This window comes from Epithele typhae (genome assembly GCF_022376455.1).
Source record: "Epithele typhae strain CBS 203.58 chromosome Unknown BXZ73scaffold_26, whole genome shotgun sequence".
In the NCBI taxonomy this organism is placed as follows: domain Eukaryota; kingdom Fungi; phylum Basidiomycota; class Agaricomycetes; order Polyporales; family Epitheliaceae; genus Epithele; species Epithele typhae.
In genome coordinates, this window is record NW_025954217.1 from 358760 (window position 1) to 378619 (window position 19860).

The following is a 19860-nucleotide window of genomic DNA, read 5'->3' on the forward strand; positions in this document are numbered from 1 at the left end:
GCTGCTCCTCCACTATCGCCTCTGTCCCCTCCCTCTCCTGCCCTCCGAATCGATTTTGAAACCGCGCTATGCCCTCCACCGACGGTACTTGTGAGTCTATCTAGTCCAAAGCCGAGACTGTCCTATGTGTTTAATGTTCGGTTCGTCTCTCAGCATCCCAATCTCCATCCGAGTTAGTAGTTGGCTGTGGTTTTCGCAAGTTGGACCGTTTTCTCATGCGAACACCAGGATTCGTAGGGATGAGACCATCCCACCTGCGCTATCGTTCACGTGTGCGGTAACGGACTCGAAGGGTCCGCGGAGAACTATGGAAGATGCCCACTCGATCATTGTGCCGTTCGCCGGTGTGAGAGGACAAGGTTTCTTCGCAATCTTCGACGGGCATGCGGGAAAAGCAGCAGCAGAATGGTGTGGACAGTTCTTTGCACCGGTACGTCCCCGCAGTACAGCCCACACCCCTGCATATCCAGACAGCGTCCCCGTAGAGTCTCGTGAATGCACTGCGAAGAGACCCGGAGTCTCCCATTCCAGACCTGCTCAACCAAACGTTCCACGACGTGGACTCGAAGCTATCCAAGCTCTCAGAGGAGTCGGACGGCAAAATGCACTCCGGATGCACCGTGGTGACCGCGTTCCTCAGGCTGGAGGACGAACACGGAGGCCAGAGCTATCTGCCCAGTGGGTTTGAGCTTCCCCCAGTGCAAGTCTCGGTCGGCGCCACAACGAGCTCGAAGGAAGATGGCAAGAGCGACGACGACTCCAAATCGAAGGGCACAACGAGTAAGCTCATGAATGCTATCAAGAGCATCGGTGGCACATCTTCACCTTCCGGTTCGTCCTTGTCTGGTGACACAGTCTCTTCACCGCCCGCACCGTCGCCATGCACGGATAATGCCGTCACTCCGCCGTCGAGCGTGCGACGGGTGCTCTACTGCGCGAATGCAGGGGACGCCCGGGGCGTGCTCTGCCGCGCGGGCAAGGCAGTACGGCTCACGTACGACCACAAGGGATCGGACAAGCAGGAGGCCAAGCGGATCACGGATGCTGGTGGGTTCGTCATGAGCGGACGGGTGAACGGGGTGTTGGCAGTCACACGGAGTCTGGGCGACTCGTCGATGAAGGAATTCGTCGTGGGTTCACCGTACACCACGGAGACCGAGCTCAACGAGCAGGACGAGTTCCTGATCTTGGCGTGCGACGGGGTATGTGATGCACGTTTTCATGCTGCGCGTACATGCTGACTGGCAAGCAGCTTTGGGACGTGGTGAACGACCAAGGGGCCGTGGACCTTGCGCGCTCGATAGTGGATCCCCGGAAAGCGGCAGAGGAGCTGCTCAACTACGCATATAGCAACTATTCGACGGACAATGTCACTGTACTTGTCGTGCGCTTCCGCGAGCCCCCAGCAGGCGTGGCGAAGGAGTGACGGTCGCTCTCCCGAGGCTCGAAACTTGTTTATGGGTATGTTGTGTTTGCTGTTTGTTATCTTTGGCATCAGCCCCTGACTGAATTGTTGCACAGGCTTCGGAAGTACGCTCGGCGGTTCATGTACAAAATCCCGCCGAAGTTGTCGTCCCCGGTGATCACTGCGGACGGTTTCACTACGATACCCGACCCCATAAACTCTAGCTCTGACTGGCCATCGCGTCCGGCGTCGTGAAACCTTCTACATTCCGCTAGTATTGCTTTCTGTTGTCACTGGGGAGCGTCCGTCCGCGCACAGTCTCTCGCTGCTCTGCATATCGAACGTTATGAGTACCTGTATCATACTTTGGGATAGCGTCGCCCCATCAATCTCAATTGTAATCCATATCGCCCTCGGTATTGACTATGGTGGCGCTATTATCGGATGGTTGCAGTTGTGGCATCGTGAGGTGCGTGCTCCGTCGGCAGTACGAGGTAGAAAGATGAAGCTTCGTATATCCTTCGTAGTAGAAGCCACCGGACAGAGGCCTGATAGAGAGTCCGCCTGGAACGGAATTCAGTCACACGAGTCTCCCCAAGGCAGACCTTCCACATACGAACGGTTACACGCCCCTCGGAGGTGCCGGTGAACAAGTCTACTCACTCGACTCAATGGGGAGCTGAATCAAGATCCGAATTTCCTCGAATCCGAAGTCGCTCGGAGGTTTCGCGCAGAACACTGTGCATAGCTTGGCGATGACATAGGCAACCGGGCCGTCGAGAGCCGCATTTGATTGAGATGAAGGCTGGGAGGAAGCGTCATGGCAGAGCCTGCGCGGGTTTGGCGGTCGCGCCGCCCACCAGCTCTCCGCGGCTCGCCCGCCACCCCAGGCTCTTCAAGTTCTTCGCCCGCTTCCAACTCTTCCTTAACGTCTCTTGCCTACTTGCTGTTTCACGATCCAGTACCGACCTCTCTGAGCTCCGAAGCCCGTTCTGCCGCCGCCACCATGTCCAGCCAGTGGAGCGGTAATCCCTATACGCCTGTCTACACGCCTGGTCCTTCAGCCCCCTATGCGCAACAGTACGCTCCTCAAACTTCCAATGGCTATGACGGGGATGTCAAGAATCCTTACGAAGGAGACCGCTTCAAGCCCAAGAAGAGGATCAATGACCCCATCTTCCTCATACTGTTCATAGCCCAAGTAAGTGAGCTGCTTGTAACGTCGCAACCACACACTCATCTACGGTCTAGCTCGTGGGCTTTGTAGTCATCTCGGTCATTGTGATCTCGAGCTTCGTGTCGAACGGAGGACTTGGCGGAGGTGTTGGTGGCGGGAACACTGGGACATCGGTTACTCTCGACTAGTGAGTCTTACACCACTCGTTCTCCAAACAAATTCGCTGACCTCTCTTCAGTCATACAGTGATCCTCCTGCTCATCGTGGCAGCGGCTGGCCTAATCCTCGCGACGGTCTACCTCATCTTAGTACGCACGTTCACGAAGGCGATCATGCACATTACTCTCGTCGCGTCCATCGCTCTCAATATGTCCGTTCCGTCTTCTGTCACTTTCGAAGCACACTTCTAAACACATACACAGTGGTATCGCTGTTTACTACTGGATCACGAAGTATTGGTGTGAGTGGTCTTTTCTTGGTTCGCCTCAATAGAACTTAATGATCTTTCCACTCGTCGTTAGCTGGAGCTATCATCTTCACCATCATCGCCATATTCTCGGTCTTAGCGTATTTCGGGTACCGTGCGCGGATTCCGATGGCGGCCCTACTTCTCCAAGTTGTGATGGACATCACCAAGCACCACAAGTCGGTTTACTTCGTGGCGTTCACGTCGCTCATCCTCCAGACCGCCCTGAGCGTGTACGTCACACTGTAGTTGCGTTTTCATGTGAGAGGCTGATGGAGTGCCACAGATGGTACACCTTCGTCGTGGTCGCGAGGTCCGTTCACAGCTTGTCTGCGCTCGAAAGTTTCTTACGATCGTCCATAGCTATGTGAGGTACACGCCTGGCAGTTCGGGTGAGCATCAGCTGCTATGCTTGCTTTGATCTCACCTGACCGTTACTTCAGCGTGTACGAGTGACAACAGCTGCTCTTCCGGGAAGGTCACAGGGTTCATCATCTTCTCGACGTTCTCGTTCTTGTGGACCTCTCAGGTCATCAGCAATGTCGCGCTTGCCACTCTCGCTGGCGGTCCCTTTGGCTGTGAGGGCCATCTCGTTACAACTGGATCCGTTAGTCTAACGTCATCTCTACCAGGCTGGTACTACTTCGGTCCCCGGCAGGCAGGTGAAATGGTAAGCTTTACCATACGTTGTGGCTTGAAGGAGGCTGATGTTGGACCTTGGTGCATTAGCCTAAGCACCCTACGTTCACGTCATTCGTCCGTGCTTCGACCCTGTCCCTCGGGTCGATCGCGTTTGGGTCGCTGATCGTCACGATTCTGGAACTCATCCGCATGCTACTCAACATAGCCAGGAACAACGCAAATGCAGAGGGTCATCGTAAGTCCACATATCATCTTGAGCCGTTGTGATTCTGTCTGATCTGTTGGACGCTCAGCCGTTGAAGCTTGTTTGGCTCTCTGTGCGGAATGTTTCATCGGTTGCATTGAGGGCATGGTGGAGTACTTCAACCGGTGCGTCCAATTGTACTTTCGGGTTCTGGTTTCGACTAAACTGCGCATATAGCTACGCCTACATCGAGATTGGTCAGTATCACCATCTTTCTTACCTCGGCATTGTGCTGACACTGGTGTAGCGTTGTACGGAAAGTCCTATATTGAGGCTGCCAAGGACACTTGGAGGTTGTTCAAGGACCGAGGAATTGACGCGATCATTAACGACTCGTTGGTGGGCATGAGTAAGTTTATCTTGCTCTCTACTAATGAGTAAATGCTCACAACTTCGTACTTAACAGCCCTCACATGGGGCGCATACATCACCGGATTGCTCTGCTCCCTACTTGGGTATCTATACCTTCGCCGTGAGTGCTGTTTCATCCCTTACTGCCCAGCGCTAGCAACCACGCTCATCTAACGATCAATGCAGTTACACATCCGTCATACAACAATAACGGCCAGTACACAGCTCCGGTTATGCTCTTCGCGTTCCTCATTGGTCTGCAGTGCAGTGAGTGTGATTAACACTCAAATGTAATTTGCTGTTGTGAACGCCTCTACAGCACTCACGTTGAGCTCGGCGATCGAGGCTGGCGTATCGACGATGTGAGTGTCGACGATGGTTCTCGCTGGTGTTGGTACTGACCATGAATTCTCTAATAGCTTTGTTGGCCTAGGCGAGGATCCGGGGGTGCTCGCTATCCGCGCCCCCGAGCTATTTGGCGTAAGTGTATACACCGTACGATGATGTTTATTCGTGCTCACCGTCGAAACCGTTCAGCTCATCGCATCCACTTACCCCCAAGCTGTGGAGGGAGTCCCGCGAGCTTGAAAGGTAGTTTAGCGAAGTGTAGATTAGGTTTGGGGTGGCTATTTGAGTAATGGACGCACTCGTAGCGGGACTTGCTTGGCACCATTGTTTCGCGACACCATGTATGTGAAGAGGGCAGGAAGATTGTCTGGGCTCAAGCTAGCTTCCAGGCTTAGAAACATAGACAAAGCGTCGCCGCTCATATGTCTCCCAACTGCGATTATTGACTGGTGCTAGAACAGGTGCTAGAAGAAAAGTCGTCTCTACTTAGCGGCATCTCGGCGACTACGCTAGGCCATTCACTAATTCCGTAAAGGTGCTTAAACAGATCCGACCCCGTGGACCAATGATGGTGCATGGACATAATCCAAGAACTCAACTCCGTACTTTACTGATTCCACGTCCATCATTTAGTAGGTTCTTCTCCTAGCATAACATGAATAATCGTGGGTCGATAAGAGTGTGACGGGAGTGTATCTTCGAATGCCTGCCCGATGTGGCTGCACGGACAAGACGGCACGAAGTGTCGAACTTGCTTGCTATGTCTACGAAGGGATCTACGGCGTTGCGCCGTTCCGTCAAGGCTTCTTCATACGCCTGTTCAGACTGACAGCCAATGCCTTTTCTGACATATGGGGTTTTCCGACGCGGCTATAATGCGGAGCGGTTAGCAAAACACAACCGAAAGCCGAATGTTGGTCACAAACGGAATTAATGCGGACTCTTCCTTGGTCCATGGCTCCATCTCCCAACACTCGGCGTCGAGATGGTTCCGAACCCTTTCGAAGTGTTCCAACTGAGGAGACCAGCAGATTACCGCAGGCTTGGTCTCAATGCAGACGAGGCAACGCTCAATACCTGAGGTGGTGTCGAAAAGGCCTAGAACGTTGGGTGGAAGGTCCGCCAACTGCTGTGCGGTGACTTCTCTGACCCCGGCTACGTCAAAGACAACAAAGTGGCCAGGGATGAGGGAGAACACGACCGGCATCCTCGCAAGTAAAGCCTTCAGCAGTGCCCAACGGAGGAAACAAGTCTTGCCTGTGCGACACGTGTTGAGCCTAGCCGACGAGGAGTACTAAGTAGGAGGAACGTACCGATGCCCGACTGCCCTACGACGACGAGGCTGCTTGAGTCGACACAGACGTGATCACGGATATGATCCCATATCTTATTGTACTCCTCGCGTACGAATATCCGGTGTCTGCCTCGGATGAACTGAGGTATGTCGCTGCGGAGGCACTCGAACCCCGATTCCGTCCCGAAGGGGTTTTCTTGACGTATCCAGAATCGTCTATGAATTTCGCAATACCATGTCTCCACTGTGGCGGCGAGTAGCACACACGTAGAAATAAACATTAGCGATGGATATATCGGAAGAAGTGAGTATGCTTACCGACGGCAGGCATCGTGACGACAACATGGACGCCGGTTTTGAAGCCCAGATCCGACACCACGCGCGGAATGGTCGCATCCAGCGGGTCACTGATCTCGTCGAGTGACTGAGTCGCGAGATCGGCGAGGAATGATTTCGCGCCGGCGTCGGTGGGTGGACGTGGCTCGTGTAGCTTAACGACCAGGTATGTTCACATGAATGCACTGAACGGATGGAGCGACCACATACCTTCCGCAGTAAAACCTGGTTCTCTAACACGGAGCTCCTTTCCGCCATGCGGGACACCAACGCGCTCACGTCGTCCGACGGACTCGAGGCCAACGTTGCGAGTTGAAATGGACTTAAGCCACGTCGAACGAAGAAGAAAAGTACATCTTCCTTGAATACCTGAGGAAGTGATATGGATACAATGCACCTGAGAGCATAGACATGTACACACTTTGGGCCGTTTCGCAGGTCTCTCGGTGTTTCGATACATTGTGGACTTCATGAACGCTTGCGCTGTCCTGCGGTGATTTAGGGCGGCTTTGAGAGTGGGGTTACTATGAGGGCGGCCTACTGAAATGGCAAAGGGGAAGTAGGAATCGAATGAGAGGCAGGACATCCTCCCGGAGAAGTATATATACCGTCCTTACTAGGCGGCAGCCGCCCGCCCCTGCATGCCACGGCCCTGAAGCTTCAAATCGTAGAGTTTTGGAATGCTCGGACGGAGCGGGATGGGACCCAAATCGGGATAAGATCAGAGATTTGAGCGGAGGCGGACGGGCGCCTGGGGCAGGTCGCCTTCTTCCACTTTCGATCCAACCTGTGGATGTCTCAGCAAGCCGCTGCAAAGCCTTCGCTCCAGGGGGTCCGCATCAAAGCAAGGAAAGGTGCCGTCAAGGCCCACGCTAAGCACGAGCCCACCAGTCAGCCAGACCCCTCCTCGTACCCGTCAGCCCGCTCACCGCACCGCCCACAGTCTTCAGAGACCAAGTCCTCAAACACCTCGAAAACGTCCCGCCCAACGACTTCGACGCCGTCACCAACAAACTAGTACAGGCCGGCTCCACTCTCGAGTACCTCAAGTATGCCGACGCCCTCTTCGAGCTCCTCCTCGTCGGTGGCCTCCTCCAGCCCGGCGGCCAGTACGTCGACGACGGCACCCCGATCTCCCCTTTCTCCCTCCTCAACGCCAAGGAGCCTGTGGAGGTGGCGGACGTGAAGCAGTACGTCGAGGTCCTCAACAAACTAATCCGCAGGTGAGTTCCCCTGCCCCTCTACCCCTTCCGCCCTCCCCGACCCTCCGCTCGCCGTATGCAGATACAAGTACCTCCAGCGCCCGCTCGAGGAGCGATCGCTCCCGAACCTGCTCCAGTACATGAACCGGTGGCCCGACGTCCAGCGGGAGAAGATTTCGTACGCCATTGGGCTCTTGATGTCCCAAGGCCTCGCGAGCGCCAGCGCCCTCTCAAGCCTGACGAAGGACCACCTCGTCAAGAACGGTACGCCCCCTCCGCTCCGCATATACGCGCCCGCCCCCTCATCCCCCTCTCCCGCGCCCGCGCCCGCCGCCCCCCACAAGACCTCTCCGCGAACGTCGTCTCGCTCGCCTTCCGCGCGTACCTCAGCGCGCAGTCGATGGAGCACCTCGCCGGCACCCTCAAGCGCGGCGGCATCCGCGACCTCCTCCTCTTCTTCCCGCCGAGCAAGCGCGACGACCGCACCCTCGACGCGCACTTCCGCGCCGCCGGCCTGCCCCAGGTCGCGGACTGGTGGACGAAGCGCCAGTACGCGTCCCTCAAGGAGGCCGTCATCGCCCAGCTGCGGGAGATGCTCGCGCGCGGGGACACGCACGCGGACGTCGTCGCCGCCCTGCGCGCGCGCCAGGACGAGGCGCCCCTGCCCGAGGCCGAGCTCGTGTCGTGCATCTGGCAGGGCCTGATCGCCTCGGTCGAGTGGAGCGCGAGGCAGGACCAGAACGAGGCGCTTGCGTTGCGGGAGATCGCGGTGAGTGCTGCGCGCTGGGCTGCGGTAGGTCTTGCGCGGAGGGTCTGATTGGGTCTGGCCTCAGGGCTTCTCGGACATCATCGAGCCGTTCTGCAACGGCCCGAAGACGGAGGTCGCGCTCATCAACACGGTGCAGGTGTACTGTTACGAAGACACGCGGATCATCAAGGCGTTCCCCCAGGTTCTCAAGGTAACGCTGCTCTCCGTCGAGCCACCGGCGAACGAGACGCTGACGGCGGCGCGGCAGGTGTTGTACAACAAGGACTGTATCTCCGACCAAGCTATTATCTATTGGCACCAGAAGGGGTCCAAGCCGCAGGGCAGGCAGCACTTCCTCCAGGCCGCGCAGCCCCTCGTCAAGTTCTTGCAGGAAGAGGAGAGCGACGATGAAGACGAGGAGTGATCGTCCATCGAGCTGGACCTTGTAGAATGCCCCCCGTCTCACTTGCACGTGTACGCTCGCTCCGGAAGTCATGTCATCATCCGAAATCGATTGCAGCAGGGCGCCTTCGCGCTCTGAGAAACATTCACATTCTTTTGGCGGCGTGTGTACGGAAAGCTATGGACAAACAAAGAGCAGAGCAAAGGTATATGCACTGAACGGAGGCGACGAGCGCAGGAGCGGGGACAGGCAAGCGATCGGACTCGGCAGAGGAAGATGTATGATACAGTACACTACGCCACGATCGTACACCCACTTTTACGGACTGGAACGGGGTAAGGCAAAGGTAGTGATGGGGGATGAAGCGCGGAGCGTAAAGGTGTGTACAGTGTCGAAAGCAAAAACGGAGAGGGGTCAGCGTCATCTGGCGGGCACGGGACCATAGCCTATGCGGTATTTTGAGTCTATGTGCAACATCAACGGCGACGAGAGCGGGTCCACAGGGATACAGCAAGGAGAACCAAGGGAGGATAGTGCAGATCAACCATGCATTCACCACGCCTCTGGCATCTGCGGGAAGTCGCCTATCCAGCCGTTGGCGTGGCCCATCTGGAGGAAGATCCCGTCCGAGCCGTTCACGGGCAGGCCGAGGTCGTTCAGGCTCTGCTCCTGGAGCCAGAGCGGGATCGTGCTCGGGTTGAACATCCGCGGGTTCTGCGCCCACGGCCCGAGCTCCTCGACCGTGAACGGCGGCGGGGGCACGATGCTCGGGTCGAGGAACGCGGCGAGGCCGGCGGTGGGGTCGGGCGCGTGCTGGCTCTGCGCCTGCGCCTGCGCGGCGGCCATGCTCGCGATCTTCCGGCGGAGGTTGGCGAGCATGATGCGGAGCGTGAGCGCGTAGCGCTCGGCGGCGACGTCGGAGAGGAGCTGCGCGAGCTGCTCGACCTGGACGGTGATCGCGCCGAGGTCGAGCTCGGCGGGGAAGAGGTTCGCCATCTTGAGCAGGAAGAGGCCGGAGAAGGCGGCCATGACGAGCGTGTCGTGCACGGCGTAGCGGAGTGCGGCGCGGTACGTGGGCGAGTCGAGCAGGTTGGCGAGGCAGGCCGAGGCGGCGTCCTTGGCCTGGAACGCGAGCTCGCGTTGCTCGAAGGGCATCTTGTCCCAGGATACACCGCGGAGCGCGACGCAGACGAGCCAAAGCTTCGCGTAGTGAAGCTCGCCGACGAGGATCTTCCTCGGAAGGGCGTCCTCGTCCATGGATTGTCCTGACCGGAGGTCAGCGTCATGCTCGAAGGAAAGGATGGCAAACGTCTACTGACTATGCAACTCATCGCAGTCCGTCCACCACTTATCCAATGCGATGTTTGCGCGACGGATGAACGCAAGGGTGTTGTGGTTGACCTGGCCGTTGAGCGGCGACAGCGTCTCGTAGATTTGCGCTGTTGATCCCGAGACATCAGGACATTGAGACAGTAGTGATGATGTTCTGTACGTACTCTTCTGCATGATGAGCTCCACTTGTGACACAAGCCGGACATCCGTCGGCGACGAGAACGGATGCGACAGGAGCAGGCGGCATTGCTTTATCGACAGCTCGTCACGCAGGACGATGGGGCGGCCCGTGCCAAGACTCATCTGGTGGTCGAACCAATAGAGGCAGAGCCACATGCGGGCCGACACCACTACGCGAGGGGGCGAAGCGTGATAAGAACATCGCATGCTGGGGACGTATAAAGGAAGCTCACCCAGGTTGCGCTCCTCCTCCTCAGACCGCTTCTTGCCCCCATCGTCGGCGAGCTTCTCCAGGGCGCGGTGGAGGCCGAGGTCGAGGGCCATGCGCATGGCGTGTCCCGAGGGGAGCCATCCGTTGGTGCTCCAGGCGGCGAGGAGGAGCATGCCTTGGACGGCCTCCTTGCGCACGACCGGGCCGAAGAGAGACGAGCGGGCGATGCCTTGGGCCTCTTCAAGACACCTGTAGAAGGCGGGGATGAGCGGGCCGGTCCCGCTCCGGATCTTTGCCGCGATGGCCAAGAGGGCGTCGAAGGTCCACGGCGAGCGCTCCATGAGGCCGTCGTAGGTGTCGTATGTCGGATCGAAGACGGGGATGAAGATGTTGCATCCGGAAAAGAAGCTGTTCGACGGGGGATAGAGTGAGAAAAGCGATCAGCGGAGACGGGGGCGATGGAAGCGATGGAGGACGCACATGTGGTAAAGCTCGCGAGCTTCGGCGTCGGACACAAGACCCTGGAGCGTGGCGGGGGTGAGCACGGGCGGGCGTCCAGGGGACGTGGAGAAAGAGGCACCTTCTCCACGACATGCGGGAACGCGTTGCGGGGCGTGGGCTCAGCCCGCTTCCGCTTCTTCACCCTAATCCGCCTCCGATCATTATATGGATCGAGTCTCGGGCCGGGAAACAACTTGCCTGGGAGGCGATGCGGACGGGGCAGCCGCGGCCTCAGCCGCGGCATTGGCTAACCCTTGCAACGCCTCAATGGGCGCGTTCATAGTGGAACGTGGGAGGGTGTCTTCAGATTCGTCATCAGACGAGGGTGCCGTACTGGGCACAATACCGTACGTCGCATATTTGTGGGGCTACTCGACAATAGAAACTCCATGAGAACACTACTTCGGACCCGACACATCCTCGCTACGCACCGGAGGCGCGAAGCCGGGCAGAGGGGGGAAGGCACGCGAGCGAGGGCCGTCTATGGGCGACAAAGGGGTCGGTCGACGAACACGCCGGAGGTGATAAGGCGACGTACCTATACCCGGGCTCTCGCGGGAAGTTGAGGGGAATGGAGGGGGCACCATGCCCGAATTCTGGCCCATGGGGACACCCTGGCCTTGGCCCTGACCTTGGCTCTGGATGGCGTTGAGGATGCGGTCGAGGGAGGACTGCATCCCTATCATCTGGCTCTGCATGACCTGTGACGGGGCGGGGATAGGATGAGCGTCGTGGCAGGGATGGATTGGGCGAGGACGGAAGACGCACGAGGTATTGGCCCTCGAGACGAGAGAGGCGCCTGTTGAAGTCGAGGGGCACTTGGTTGAGCACGACGGGCGGTCGGGGCGACGGGGGCGGGACGAGGCCAGGCATGGGACTCACTCGACGCTGGCGGGGGACAACGACTGGACCGCCTTCTTCTCCGGCTTCTCAAACACACACTGGGCCCCGCTCAGCTGGCAGCGACGGCAGGGGGACTGGAGGGGGTGGACGGCCGGGCCGGGCGGGAGGGCGGGCAGGCGGGACGGGCGGGAGGGTTAGCGTACATGGCGCGCATGGGCGGCACGGGGGAGGGAGAAAGAGGACTGACCTCGCCTTCGCACCTGTTCTTGCCCTTGCGGCAGTTTGTGCAGGCCCGCGCGCCGCGCTTCGGGATGTGGGCCGAGGCGGCGGACGACGAGGGCGCGTGGCCCGGGGAGGGTGGAGAGGCCATGTCGGACCGGGAGCCGTTGAGGGGGGAGGTGGTGTTGAACGAGGTCGTGCGGCGGCGCTTTCCGTTGGGCTGGTCGTCGTAGTTCGAGGTCGATGTCGTGGGCGAGAGAGACATCATCGACATGGGAGACGATGAGAAGAGGGCCGCCCCCACCAAAAGACGCGAGCCACCGCCCCCCCTTATCCCCCTAATCCAACCATAATCTTATCGAAATTCAACATCAACCCCGGCCCCAGCCGGGCCCCGCGGTCCACCTGACCCGCTTCCGGCACGCCCCGCTTCCCCGCCTGGGCTTCGAGCGCGACGTCCGCTGAGCTTCGAGCGACGTCGCCCGCGCCCGACCTTTTGCCCGCCCATCGCGCTCGCACCCGCGCCGGCCTGCGCTCTCCCCCCTCGGTGCCAGGGCCCAGTGAGCACACACCACGCCCGTGACCGCCCCCGCTCCCACCCGCGCTCACCTGACCGCCTCGTCCTCCCCTCGAAATAACTCCCACCCCCAACGGCGCAGCTGCGTCCCAGGCCCCCATCCGGTATGCGTCGCGCTAGCTGCCCAGCCCCGAAGCCCTTCGCTGAACAGGCCCAGTGCAGCGTGTTCGCGGAGCTACGCACGGGGCCCAATGCCGCCCGCGACCCTGCTCATTCTCCCAGAAGATCGCATGCACGCGGTGCAGATGTGCTCACAAGGCCCCTGCTCTCCGCGTTCTAGACCATCCCCGCCGCCTGCAGTCCCACCGGAGGACGATGCTCGCTGTCTGCTTTCGGCCCATGGGTCCTTTCGACGAACGCGTGGTGCGTAGGCTGCAGCCCCGCCCGTCCCTCTTCACGGCTGTGGCAGCAACAGCATGTGTTATCGCCGCAATACTGCCGCCGACGAGCCGCACGCTTCTCAAGAGCATACTCACCGACCGCGTGGCACAACGCAATGGCCTCCCCAACCCCCACAGCCCCACGCCCCCTTGATTCTTGTCGCTCAAGTGACTGGCGGGCAATCGGGTGACCTTTGAGGATAATTAGCAGCAGCTGCACGTGCAGCCACTAGAGACGTAGCCTGGCTTCTTCTCCGTCTCGTCGGTGAGTTTCGATCAGTCCAATATTCCAGGGCGAACATGACGTGCTTGACGGCTTCACACAGACTACGGCTTCTTGGCTGATACGAGGGCCTTATGGCATTCACGCTTATACATGGTGACTGCTGTGTAAAGTACACTCATGTGGCTCGGCGCTCCCGGAGAATCCTATATCGTTCCCCAGCCGGAATATGAACTTTCTACCGTCCTTGATCGAGGGCCACATTGCCTCCGAGGTCGCTTCTCGAGTGTCCGCCCATTCATCAAGCCTCCCGAGGTGCTCCCAGCTGCAGAATCGACTGTGGCCAGCGCGAGAGAGCAGACAGCGTCGCTCGACACCTGCCTTTACCACAATTACAGCCCGAGGGAATTCCGCTCCGAAAGTTGACGAGTGTGGTTTTGTTTCAATATATATCCTACGGCTGCTCCAGCTCGATGCCGGTACAGGTCCATGTGTCTTCCAACGCTGGGTTGCTGCAATGAAACCAGGAACGAAGGGCGTGAAAATTGGCTCCATAATACTTAAGTATTCGCCGCCTGAAACTTGGATTCCTAACTGACTTCCTCGATACAGAGTGGGATTGGTACAAGAACGTTGGATTCTGTGTGACGACATACGTCACTTGTTACGTTCGTTAGTAACTTTGTGGGCGCAAGCGTGACTAAATCCTCAAGTGTTTGGCCGGTTCGTCTCCTCTCCCAGTGCCAACCCTCTCTTTCCCACCGTGTCGCCCAACCCATCCGCACCCGAATATGTCAGCAGACCGCACCATTTACCTCGCCAACCTCCAAGAGGCCCACACTGCCATGCATGTGCACAGCATCGCGCTCGTCGGCGCCCGCGCAGTCAACTTCGACGACGCAGCGGCGGCCGACTCCCCAGGCGCGGATCCGGAGAGCCCATCTCACCCGGGCTCCCTCATCTACCACTGGCGCATCTACGCGCGCCTGGAAGACGGCGCCCACTCCGTCGTCCTCGACATGACGCCCTCCGCCTACCCGCGCGGCGTGCTCGAGGTCTCCAGCGCGCGCACCCTCGCCAGCGCCGCCGCGTCCAACCGCGACGACGCGGTCCCGATCCACGCCGGCGTGGCCGTCACCGTCCAGCGGCTCGTCGACTTCGTGTGGGAGGAGGGCCTGACCCGGTACCAGTTCACGCCCGAGGGGACCGGGTGCCGGCATTGGTGCCTCACCGTCGTGGGGGCGTTCGAGCGGGCGGGGTGGGTGGCTGGAGGGTCTAAGCAGAGGTTCGAGTCGTGGTTCGAAGCTCTGCACGGAGAGCTCGGGACGCTGGCATGCCTCCGCCCATGCATATGGGGACGTTTTACTAGGTGTGTCACAACGCATGAAAAGGCGATGTGTGTTTAGACTCATTGTTGGGACAGACCTTGACTTCGAGTCCTGAAGGCAGTGGAAGTAACCAGTGTTGTGCACCGAGATACGGATCCGGGCACAAAGGTTTGTGGGAGGCAGAGCGTCCCTCACTGTTCACCTACACCGCGTGTCCGATGTCCATAGCCCAGGCAATGCAGTTGATGAACTTCGTCTCCTTCGAGTAAGACCCTGCGACGACTCGTCGCGCCTGAGGGGCCGAAGTCGAACCTGACCGTCGTCTCACAATGCGGGCTGAGGTCGCGCGACCCTCGAGCCGCTCGGGCCGCAGACTACTCAGCCGACAACTCGTTCCAGGTCGTCGCGCTGGAGCTGTACATGGCCATCGGCATCGCTGGCGCCATCCAGCATCTCGCGGGCGTGAAGGACTCGAAGCTCATCGTCACGATCAGCTGCATGGCGCACGTCGGTCGGTCGTTCGCTCCTCCTTCTCGCACTCATCCCCGCCAGGACCTGGACGCCCGGACGCCGGCGGCCGCGGATTTGTACACCGCGGTCCCGGAGCTCAAGCGGAAATAGTAGAGCACCACCTCCTTGCATTATTGTACACTACCCACACGGAGCTCTACAACTTCGCTTTCGTTGACCGGAGCATTCCGATCGCCCTGTCCCGCTCGCCTTGCGCCGTCGACTCCCACTGCCAGTCCCACTGCCAGCCGATTTGCGGTCCGAGCGTAGCCAGGTCGTCTCGGAGGGGCCCGTTGAACTCGTACATGTCTCCGGATTCTCTGGACCCCTGCAAGACGTGGTTCGCGATGGGCAGCCGGACGCGCTCGTACGTTTGCAGCGCGGTCTCCAAAGTCTGGCGATCGGTGGAGGGGTTATTATTATTATTATTATTATTTTCTTTCAATCCCTATGGGTCGCATACAGTGTGCATGATCAGTGGAGGGGTGACCAAGGACGGACCTGGCAATGCAGCCCCAAGTCACGAGATCTAGTACCGTTCGGATTTGTCAGCACTTACGCAAGCGCGCCCAAGCCAACCAAGACCTCTCTCTCTTGATCGATTGATCCCACGAGCCCAGAGCAATGCGGCGACAACCAAGCAGTCAGGTACCTTATGACTTCAGAGACTGGCGACAGGCCCTCCAAGAGAGCCAAGGTGCGCACGGCCTTTCTGTGCACACATCCCTTGTATTCAGGTCGGCCCCATCAGCTCGACGACGACGACGACATGGATTACTTCTTCTATCGGCGCGAAGGCAACCCCACTGTTAGTCTCGGATACATACCTCGTTCCCCTTTGGAAACTAGGAACCAGTTCAGACGCCAGGTCGCCGAGGACTTGGGCGAGGAAGAGAAAGACCTGGATATGTGGATGGTATGTCCTCTCTCCACATACTCAGCACATGCGAGTGAACATGATCATTGTCTAGCTACGTGAAGAGCGTCCTGGTACCAAAGAAGAGGCGGATGGGCTCCGTAACACCCTGGAGCAGACTGCCCTGGACGAAGTTGCCGAACTGGTGGAGTCGGGTCCGCGTCCCTTAACGGGCGTGGACCGCGACGCTGTCAAGCTCCTGATCACGCTTCCTGCTGCCGGTGAGCAGTATCGCTTATTCAGGCATAGTACCTACGGCTGACGTTTGTTTTCGCGTGCTCTTCAACGGCGCTCCCGGGCTGCAGAATGGTATGAGGAAGTCTACCGCCGAGTGTGGACGGAGCAGGAGAATCCCTTCGAAGAACAGGATGGTGTTTCCTACGTCCGCGATGACATCCACCGCCTTTTTCCACAATCCGCCTTCAAGGTGATTGTTCGCGAGGAGTACGTGAAACTGTGGGATTATCTTGCTGGGAACACGACAAATCTTGTTGTCATCGGCCAACCCGGTATCGGTAAGTGTTACAGAATATATTTGGTCCAAGCTCATTGTTTATGGCACAGGCAAAACCGTTTTCCTCGAATGGGCCTTGCTGAAAGCCCTGTCCCTCCAACAACCGGTGGTCTTTGGCGTTACGACTGATGTCTTTTATCATTTCACAGCCACTAGAGCCAAGGAGGTGTCGCCGAAGTCCCTAAACAGAGTGCCGCCTAAGACACTGGCTCTTTTTGATACACTCTCCAATATCAAGAGCCATCTACCCGGCGTCAAGAAACTTCACACCGTCCTCGCCTGCTCTCCGAACTTGGACCACTATAGGTTGTATCAGAAGGAGCTGAACGCCCAGTTTTGGCCCATGGAGTGTTGGTCGGAGAAAGAGGTTCTGTTTCTTCCGTGAGTGACTATGTTACCAGGGAATATCGCTCGCCTCACCTGTTTTGTCTTTTAGACGGGGCCGCGATGGGTTGTATGACCCGATAGACATCTTTCGATTCCTAGGACCATCCGCACGTGCATGCATGAAGTCAATCAAGCGGAAGCAAGGCCTAGCGAAGGACATAGCGAAGTCGCCTCACGAGATCCAAATACTTCCCGCCCACATGGAAAATATCGTGGATGCGTTCCGGAAGTTCTCCGCCACCGATGTGCCTTTTGCCGTATACTTCCATCAATATTTCTTTGTAGAACGCACCGAAACAGATCGGCCAGCAGACAACCTCGAGGAGGTCGCCAAATGTTCCATTCCAACGCCATACCTCCGTTCCCGAGTTGCTCAAGCCATCGCAGCTGCTCAGCAAGATCAGCGTCAGGCCATGTTCGAGGCGATGTCCCCGCTTGGAGGCCTTGCCGGACCCGTTTTCGAGACGTTGGCCTTGACTTGGTGCACTCTCGAGCCACTCCTCTGTACGCTCAACGATGAACTCCTGAACTTCACCCTTCCTTCCCTCGACCATGCCGTCTTTGACGGATCATCGCGGCTCTATGACACTCACAACCGGCTCTTCCTTCCACCTGCGGGCTTCCCTACCATCGACGCCTTCGTGGTCACAGTGGACGCTTCCGGGGTGCTTCATGTTGTCTTTCTGCATGTCACTATCTGCAGAACGCACCAGATGCGAGGCGGGGGCATCGGGAAGGTCATACGGGCGCTCTTCGGCGTACCAGAGCCGCCGACGGACGTCCGCCTCTCCTTCGTCTTCGTGGTCCCCAATGAAGATGTTGGCAAGACATTGGCGCATCGCTTCGGCACAACCACAAGACATCGTTGCTCCTCCAAGAAATCGGTTGATATAGGCGTAGGATATGCCGTCGTTGCGCAGCACATCCTTACAGACTCGGAGCGGGTAAGTTGCATGTGACTCACGCGGAGCGCGACGCCACTGACCAAAATTCCCGTCATTCAGGTTACGGCGGGAGAGGTCGAGTCTAGGCTGCAATCCGACTACCCAGAAACGGCTGTGACCGAGTCCGATGAGGATGGAGGCGCGTCGGCTTGATGCGGTTGTTCCCGATTCACGTTCAAGTCTTTCTTGAGCCGTCACATTTTCATATGTAGTTGTAATCGTAGGTATGTTTCAGCAGTCGGCGAATGGGGTCAGGCTGTGGCTCGTCCTCAGGTACGAAGATGAGGCTTGAGATGTATTACGCCCGGCTGTCCAGATCAATGGTGATTCTCAGCGTTGTATTATCCGATTCGCGACAATTGTATCACGCTTGGAGCAATAGATACCGAAGACACGGCATACAGTATGATAATACAGGCCGCACCGAAACAGTGCATTCTGCGCTTCTCGGCGATACCAATCTGGTGCCCCTTGGAAGAGCGGCATATACGCGTAGGGTCCACGCCCCTGTTTTGACATCCTCCCCAGCTTTCTGTGAACAGAAGGGGCTCGTGAGACAAGCGGGCGCGACCATTTGGCTTACCATACCTTCGTTTTGAACTCGTGCCCGAACTCGGGCTCCTGCCTCTGCCACGCCTTGCTTAGCTCGCCGGCGCGTTCGCGTCATCGGCCTCGTGCCGCTGCCTCATCGTGTCCTTGTTTGAACTTCACCTTGCCCGTCGCACTGCGCCGGAAGCCGTCGACGGACGTGGGGCCCTCGCGGTACCCGCCACCCTCGACCCACGGTATGTTTGTGTCCTCCGCACCCGCAGTGGCGCCGTTAAAGTCGGAGTCGTCGATCACCATCTTGCCGGCGTCTCCGCACCGCGTCCTGGACAGGCCGCGGCTGTGAACATTCAGTCGGCAAGGTTTGTCCGGCACGCAGGGAGGACGGGACACGGGCTGATGAGGTGGGCGGACTGTTAAAGATATAGCGGCTAGTCGCGGGAGTGTGTCTGGCAGACGCTTATGTCTGCCGTAGTACAAGTGTGAGCGCATATTCGACATAGGTAGCACAACAAGAAGACGTACCAGCTTCCTCACGCGCACGGGTAGCGGCAAGATGCGTGAGGAAGCCGGACAAGCCCCCGCCAGTATATCTGGAAGCGGGAGCTCTCCAAACGGGAGCGATCGGTCGCCTTACACTGTGGGCCTGTCAACCAGTGACAGGGACGCAGATGCTGGGTGAAAAGCGCCGATCACCCTCGAACCCGGGGATAAGTGGGTGACGGGTGATGTGACAGGTGATATTTCCTATGCGCGGATTCACCGCCTGTCCTGTGTTTATTCACCGCATCCTGAGCACACGAGTTCCCTTACCCAAGCACCCATTTGTGAATTATCGATTATCACCCGTTGCGCCGGTACATTCACGATTCACTAGCTTCAGATGGGACCCAATTCCCGCGGTACACTTCGGGTGATCAGAGCCGCACAGTGCTCTATCAAGCTAGGTAACGTCCCGAACTTTCTACCGTGCCTACACACTTCATCATGCCATCCTCCCTCCAATGAACGCCGTAGACCTGTAACGCCTCGTACTTACTCCTTGTCCTACGCCTGCAAACGCGCAATCCCGTCGGCCGCGAGCAGCAGAATCGCGCAAGCGGCACGATCGGCGACGTGACCCGCGTCACCTTCGGCTCCATAGTTACGTTCGTGGGCAGCAAATTCAGCTGAGGCACGATCTTCGTCTGCACTTGTGGCATCGGCGTAGTGGTCATCGAGGCTGGTGGTGCGGGAGACTTGATCAAGCTTGTCTTGATGGTGGTTCGACAATGGGGGATTGCTAGAGGCTTGACCGGAGTGCCTCCAATCATGCCGGATAGTATGGTCCCTGGGAGAGGTGGCGGTGGTCGCGGAGGGCCATGTCGATGCCTGGCGCACAGACGTCCGCCTGTTCGTGATCGTGACGACAACAACCGTGACGGTCCCTACAAAGAACGGGTGGACCGTCAGGATGAGTTTCAGCTGAGCCTGCAGCTGCGCTTTCTCCGCACCAAGCGCTGTCCTCTCTGCCTCCCGTTCGTAGCTAGCGCGAGACTTCACTGTGGAAGAGCGTGGCATGGTGCTTGTCCTGCGCGTCGCCATCAGCGTGAGATAAAGGCCAGGCACCCGGAGCAGCCTAGCAGGGACGAGG

The 19860-nt window shown here is 58.3% G+C and overlaps 9 protein-coding genes across 9 annotated transcripts; 5 read left to right on the forward strand and 4 right to left on the reverse strand.

The window, feature by feature from the left end:
* Positions 1–307: 307 nt before the first annotated feature.
* BXZ73DRAFT_47457 (protein serine/threonine phosphatase 2C) lies at positions 308–1426 on the forward strand (the record flags this gene model as incomplete). Its single annotated transcript, XM_048019880.1, has 3 exons — positions 308–430; positions 486–1202; positions 1253–1426. The coding sequence occupies 3 exons, from the start codon at positions 308–310 to the stop codon at positions 1424–1426; spliced, it is 1014 nt and encodes a 337-aa protein (XP_047877627.1).
* A 985-nt stretch (positions 1427–2411) lies between these two features.
* On the forward strand, positions 2412–4873 carry BXZ73DRAFT_47384 (plasma-membrane choline transporter-domain-containing protein; the record flags this gene model as incomplete). The annotated part of the gene is made up of 18 exons (XM_048019868.1): positions 2412–2606; positions 2657–2769; positions 2821–2952; positions 3005–3042; positions 3104–3281; positions 3335–3361; positions 3412–3440; positions 3492–3626; positions 3681–3718; positions 3778–3925; positions 3984–4059; positions 4112–4131; positions 4182–4283; positions 4341–4406; positions 4472–4552; positions 4605–4647; positions 4705–4765; positions 4823–4873. 18 exons carry the CDS (start codon positions 2412–2414, stop codon positions 4871–4873), a joined length of 1533 nt encoding a protein of 510 aa, XP_047877628.1.
* A 557-nt stretch (positions 4874–5430) lies between these two features.
* Positions 5431–6521, reverse strand: BXZ73DRAFT_101737 (uncharacterized protein; the record flags this gene model as incomplete). The annotated part of the gene is made up of 5 exons (XM_048014990.1): positions 5431–5503; positions 5560–5890; positions 5947–6171; positions 6246–6417; positions 6474–6521. 5 exons carry the CDS (start codon positions 6519–6521, stop codon positions 5431–5433), a joined length of 849 nt encoding a protein of 282 aa, XP_047877629.1.
* Positions 6522–7056: 535 nt separating this feature from the next.
* BXZ73DRAFT_90226 (eukaryotic translation initiation factor 5C) lies at positions 7057–8637 on the forward strand (the record flags this gene model as incomplete). The annotated part of the gene is made up of 6 exons (XM_048025562.1): positions 7057–7153; positions 7207–7486; positions 7548–7729; positions 7810–8234; positions 8299–8424; positions 8482–8637. 6 exons carry the CDS (start codon positions 7057–7059, stop codon positions 8635–8637), a joined length of 1266 nt encoding a protein of 421 aa, XP_047877630.1.
* A 531-nt stretch (positions 8638–9168) lies between these two features.
* BXZ73DRAFT_47413 (uncharacterized protein) lies at positions 9169–12167 on the reverse strand (the record flags this gene model as incomplete). The annotated part of the gene is made up of 12 exons (XM_048019871.1): positions 9169–9881; positions 9936–10055; positions 10113–10298; positions 10362–10747; positions 10820–10860; positions 10920–10976; positions 11032–11208; positions 11272–11321; positions 11379–11541; positions 11609–11639; positions 11723–11817; positions 11931–12167. 12 exons carry the CDS (start codon positions 12165–12167, stop codon positions 9169–9171), a joined length of 2256 nt encoding a protein of 751 aa, XP_047877631.1.
* Positions 12168–13873: 1706 nt separating this feature from the next.
* Positions 13874–15031, forward strand: BXZ73DRAFT_101740 (uncharacterized protein; the record flags this gene model as incomplete). The annotated part of the gene is made up of 2 exons (XM_048014991.1): positions 13874–14340; positions 14677–15031. 2 exons carry the CDS (start codon positions 13874–13876, stop codon positions 15029–15031), a joined length of 822 nt encoding a protein of 273 aa, XP_047877632.1.
* A 46-nt stretch (positions 15032–15077) lies between these two features.
* Positions 15078–15335, reverse strand: BXZ73DRAFT_47441 (uncharacterized protein; the record flags this gene model as incomplete). The annotated part of the gene is made up of 1 exon (XM_048019878.1): positions 15078–15335. A coding segment is annotated over one exon (258 nt), but the record flags the coding sequence as incomplete, so codon positions are not given.
* Positions 15336–15575: 240 nt separating this feature from the next.
* BXZ73DRAFT_101742 (uncharacterized protein) lies at positions 15576–17834 on the forward strand (the record flags this gene model as incomplete). Its single annotated transcript, XM_048014992.1, has 7 exons — positions 15576–15617; positions 15672–15836; positions 15892–16057; positions 16142–16351; positions 16401–16731; positions 16787–17681; positions 17742–17834. The coding sequence occupies 7 exons, from the start codon at positions 15576–15578 to the stop codon at positions 17832–17834; spliced, it is 1902 nt and encodes a 633-aa protein (XP_047877634.1).
* Positions 17835–19274: 1440 nt separating this feature from the next.
* BXZ73DRAFT_101743 (uncharacterized protein) lies at positions 19275–19787 on the reverse strand (the record flags this gene model as incomplete). Its single annotated transcript, XM_048014993.1, has 1 exon — positions 19275–19787. One exon carries the CDS (start codon positions 19785–19787, stop codon positions 19275–19277), a length of 513 nt encoding a protein of 170 aa, XP_047877635.1.
* Between the last annotated feature and the right edge of the window lie 73 nt (positions 19788–19860).